Below are 5,014 nucleotides of genomic sequence, written 5' to 3' on the forward strand. Positions count from 1 at the left end.
AGATGAGGCTTTCTACTCCTGTAAAGATTTACACCCTCGGAAACCCTGTACAGGGTCGCTATGGGTCGGAACCGACTCGATGGCACTTAACAACAACAATATTATCACTTCATATAGTAGAAAGAGGGGTACAGAAAGAACAAATTATATTTCAAAAGAACCACCTTAACATAATACAACAGATATCATGCTTAGCTCTAAATTCCTAAAACAGGCCTGAAAAAACAGGACATAATATTTATTGAGCACCTGGCTAGATCAGAACAAACAAATATCTTTAATGTAGTCTTATCTTCTCAACCCACTTTTCAGAAGAATTGTGGGCAAAATTTAAGAGTAACCAGTATTATATATAAAGCAATGTTTGACCTTTTCACTCTACTATATCTTGGGTTATCTTATTGCTGTTAAGTGCCATCAAGTCGGTTCCGACCCATAGAAACCCTGTATAGGGTTTCTGAAGAGTGGCTGGTGAGCTTGAACTGCTGACCTTGCAGTTCAAACAGCTTTACAGTCTCAACATTAACCCAATGCCACAATGGGACTCCTGTAAACACACTTGTTGTTAGGTGCTATCAAGTTGGCACCAACTCATAGCAACCCTATGCACAACAGAACGAAACTCTGCCTGGTCCTGGGCCAATCGTATAATCGTAGCTACACCTGAAACCATCGCTGCTGCTGCTACTGTGCCAATCCATCTTGCTGAGGGTCTTCTTCTTCTCCGACCTTCCACATTACCACACATCATATCCTTCTGCAGGGACTAGTCTCTCCTGATAATATGTTCAAAGTGTGAGAACTGTAGTCTGGCCATTCTGGCTTCCAAAGAGCTCTCTAGCCATATTTCTTCCGACAGATCTATTTGTACTTCTGGCAATCCATGGTACTTTCAATATTCTCCCCCAACACCATAACTCAAATGCACCAATTCTTCTATGGTTTTCCTTATTCACTGTCCAACTTTCCCATGTATATGAGGTTTTTTTGAAAATACCATGGCTTGGGTCGGGCGCACCTTAGTCCTCAAGCTGACATCTTTGCTCTTCAACATTTTAAAGAGGTCTTGTGCAGATTTTCCCAATGCAATTCATCATTTATTTCTTGACTGCTGCTTCCATGAGTGTTGACAGCTGATCTAGGCAAAAGAAGTCTTTGACAACTTCAGTCTTTTTTCTATTCACATGGATGTTGTTTACTGGTCCTGTCGTGAGGATTTTTGTTTTCTTTACATTGAAATGCAACCCATATCAAATGTTGTGGTCTTTGATCTTCAACAGTACTAAATACGCTATAGAAGTTAAATACACATGTACAAGTTAAAGTGCAATTCTGTAAAATATTAACATATGTGCTGATTTTATAACATGAAAAGTGAGAGCGAGATGAGAATCTTTGGATCAAGGCTTACTGGCAAAGTGGGGTACCTCTATGTTGTTAAGCGCCATTGAGTCGGTTCTGACCCATAAGAGCTTTGCAACACTTGCCCAAGCAGAGGAGAGACCAGGCTGAGGGACCAAGGTGCCAAAAGGCCAAAAAGTCTTACTGCAGGCATGTCTAAGAGGTTGTCCCGATCGAAAAACTATCATTCGTTGTTGTAATCTGTTACCTCCTTTTGAAAAAACCATAATCATGAGTAATGCCTGAGTTCTGTGCAGCCATTACAACAAATTATAACTCAGCAGGGTAGAGAATGCTATGGAAGAGATGGTTGATGTCCAAATGGGTAAAAAGGTTGGCGAGAGGAAGCATGTCTGTTCTCTGTCTCATCGGAATCACCCTGGGGCTGTTGATCTTGATTCTCCTTTGGTATAGTTAGGTCAGCTGTCCCCTCCACACCATTTTTACAAAAGCTCCTGGAAGATGGAGGATGAAGTCAATATATATTGAGGTAAAGTCCTTCAGAGAAGCAGATTCCCAGAGCAATCTGCCTTTCCCTGAATTCTGCTTTGTTAAGAATTGTGATGAAGAACAGGTGTTCAATGTTTGAACATGTTAATATGTTCTGGGGAGAAACAAATTAAAATGACCTCAGTTCATTCATAAGCCAGAGAGGTAACATTGTGAGTAAAGTATAAAATAAAATTTTAAATACTCCCTCAAAGTGGTGGTGGTGATGGTGGTGACGTGCCGTGGAGTCGATTGATATATTTTTTTAATTGTGTGCTCTGATGCAGAGACACCCTTGTTGCTATTGTTCTTAAGTGCCATCGAGTCAGTTCCAACTCATAGCAATCCTATACAGGGTTTCAGGAGTGGCTGTAGTTAGCAGTTCAGTGCTTAACCTTCAACACCACACTAAGACTCCTTAATCTTGCTTAATTAATGCCCCTGGTACAAACAAAGGAGCTCTGGTATCATAGTAGAGTACAAGCTGGGCTGCAAGGTCAGTTCAAATCTAATCAGTTACTACATGGAAGGAAAATGAGGCTTCCTGCTTCCACTGATTTACAGCCCTGGGAACCCTATACAGGGTTGCCATGAGTCAGAACCTACTCAGTGACACACTATCACCAATACAAACAAATTTGTCTTGGAAAAAGTACAGCTAGAATGCTCCTTAGAAGCAAGGATGGTATGACTATGTCTCTTGTACTTTAGACACACTGTCAGGAATGATGAGTCCCTAGAGAAGAACATTATGCTTGGTAAAGTGGAGGATAAGTGAAGAAGAGGAAGACCACCAATAAAATGGACTGACACAGTTGCAGCAATAATGGGTTCCAACAATAACTGTAAGGATGATGAAGGATTGGGCAAGTATTTTGAGCTGTTAGGCATAGGAGTCAGAACTAACTCAACTGTACTACACCTTAGACTCCACATAACTAAACTTTCTATAACACATGAAGCTGAAAGAAATCCACATTATGTGACTCTGTCCTAAGTATCAATACATGCAGTGAAAGGAACTGTACTCATCACTTTCAAATTGTAGTTCACTCAATCCAACAGCAATACAAGTGTTTTTTAAAATGTAAGGAATTATGGTACTAGTGAGGATAATGAATGAAGGTGGGAGATGTGTATTCTGGCTTGTCTCTGACACTATTACCAACATAAAACACTATGCTTCACATCTCTGAACCTGCTTCCTAATTTGAAAAATGGATGTAATCATATCTTCTTTATATGCCTAGAGGACAGCTGCAGTGCAGTGAATTCATTTATATGGTTCTTCGGCCCGTAGTTTTTATAAACCCCACTAAACTTTTTCTTGATGGGTCTCAGCAAGAAAAGGTGGGTGAAGATGTTGATAGGATATGATTCCATTGTGATTAAGAGTCAACTGTGACCGTAAAAACTTGGAATGCTAACATGGGTTTAAAATGAGCCATCTCAGAGGGGAGAGTCTCACTTCCATCAAAGAACCAGGAGTGGAGCACATCTTTTGGACCCAGAGATCCCTGCACATCAAACCTCTATTCAGGAACAGAAAGCTGTTGACATTGGAGGAGCAGCAGAGGAAAAGCAGCAACAGAAACAAAAGTACAAGACAGAGCAGTGGACTTCCCAGCCCACAGAGCAAGTAAAGCTGAGTGACTTTCGGCAGATTTTGCTTGCAGAGTGGAGTGCCTAATCAGGGAAGCTATCCTAAGTACCAATACATGCAGTGTATTGGTACTAGGTCTGCTGACCCAAGGAGCCAGAGCCTAGTGCCTTCATGCTGAGGCTTATGGGGGAGTGGTGAATCCTATGGCAATTATCCGCATCTGTAAAAGCACTTTGTAATATTGCCCAAACAGGGAATCCGGCCTATGTTAACAGCTGAGGAAAGGCTGTCCTAACTAGAAAAACTTTGCCTGGAACATTTCTGACCCTGAATTGTAACCTGTTAACTCCCCTAATAAAACCCTAACTGTGAGTATTGTTTTTGAGTTCTGTGTGGCCACTGCAATGAATTATTACACCCAACTGCATAGAGAAGGCTGTGGGAGGAATGGCTGTCATTTTTTGCAGTAGCTGGTGTGCTGCTGTGGGTTAATGTACTGCAATGAACCACAATGTTGGAGGTTCAAGCTCACCATATGCTCATTAGAAACCCTACACAGGGTTGCTGTAAGTCTATAGATCAAAGATCAAGTTATGAAAGACTTGTGAAGAAGTTAAAATGTAAAGCTGTGATATTGACTACCTTCTGAACTTTCAGGGCTCACAGAGTTCCTGACAAAGGCCCAGGCCTCATCTTCAGTAGCAAACTTCTTAAATCTGGCAGCAGGATACCGGTCCACCTGTGTTCTACATTCATTCCTGGAACAGAATATGCTACGTTACTTCTTTCCTTTCTTTTACTTACCTCCTTTTTAATTATGATTATTTTCTTAAATTAGTAAAAATCTGAAAAAGGATAAGGTTGTCATTTTCTTAAGGGTCATGCCTGATTGTGCATAGGTTTATTTTTCATATCAACCTACATCTTGTGTCATGCTCTGTATCAATCATACAGCACATATCAGCACCACAGACTTTCTCAAACTCAAAACATACTAAAATTCTGGAGTCTTTGAAAATTAAATGTAGAAATAGTTTCATTAGAGCAAAAAGCTCATTTTTGAGATGCTTCTTCCTCAATACCATAGCTGATGTGTACAGAAAAATACAAATACACATACTAATAAAAATCTTGATATTATATACTGAGAAAAGTACTGATCTTGAAAGTTGTTGTTAAGTGCCCTCGGGTCAATTCTGACCCATAACGACCCTGTGTAGGGTTTCCAAGGAGGTGAGCTTGAACCACTAACCTTGCAGTTCAAAAGACCTTGCAGTCTGATGCATTAGCCCACAGAGCCACACCTGGACTCTGAGCTTGAACGTTCAAAGGTGGCAAATAGGACTAGTAATTACAAAATTTGTCTGGGCCATTAGGGGTTGGAATCGACTCAATGGCACTTAATAACTCCTGTGAACTTTCCAGACCATGGTAACCATATCTGAAAAGTGATTTTAACTGCAAACCTTAGTTTTTAATTATGTCCCTTTTTAAAAACTTAGGAAGATCGTTGTTGTTGTT

General features: G+C 40.5%; 1 protein-coding gene across 1 annotated transcript in view; it reads right to left on the reverse strand.

The window, feature by feature from the left end:
• RNASEH1 (ribonuclease H1) overlaps window positions 1-5,014 on the reverse strand; it is a 61,063-nt gene that overhangs the window by 41,233 nt on the left and 14,816 nt on the right. The window contains exon 2 of the mRNA XM_006863997.1: window positions 4,136-4,251. Coding sequence (XP_006864059.1) covers window positions 4,136-4,251 — 116 coding nt within the window. The remainder of the gene's footprint in view (window positions 1-4,135; window positions 4,252-5,014) is intronic.

The sequence above is a fragment of the Chrysochloris asiatica genome, unplaced genomic scaffold (assembly GCF_000296735.1).
Source record: "Chrysochloris asiatica unplaced genomic scaffold, ChrAsi1.0 scaffold00058, whole genome shotgun sequence".
Taxonomy (NCBI): domain Eukaryota; kingdom Metazoa; phylum Chordata; class Mammalia; order Afrosoricida; family Chrysochloridae; genus Chrysochloris; species Chrysochloris asiatica.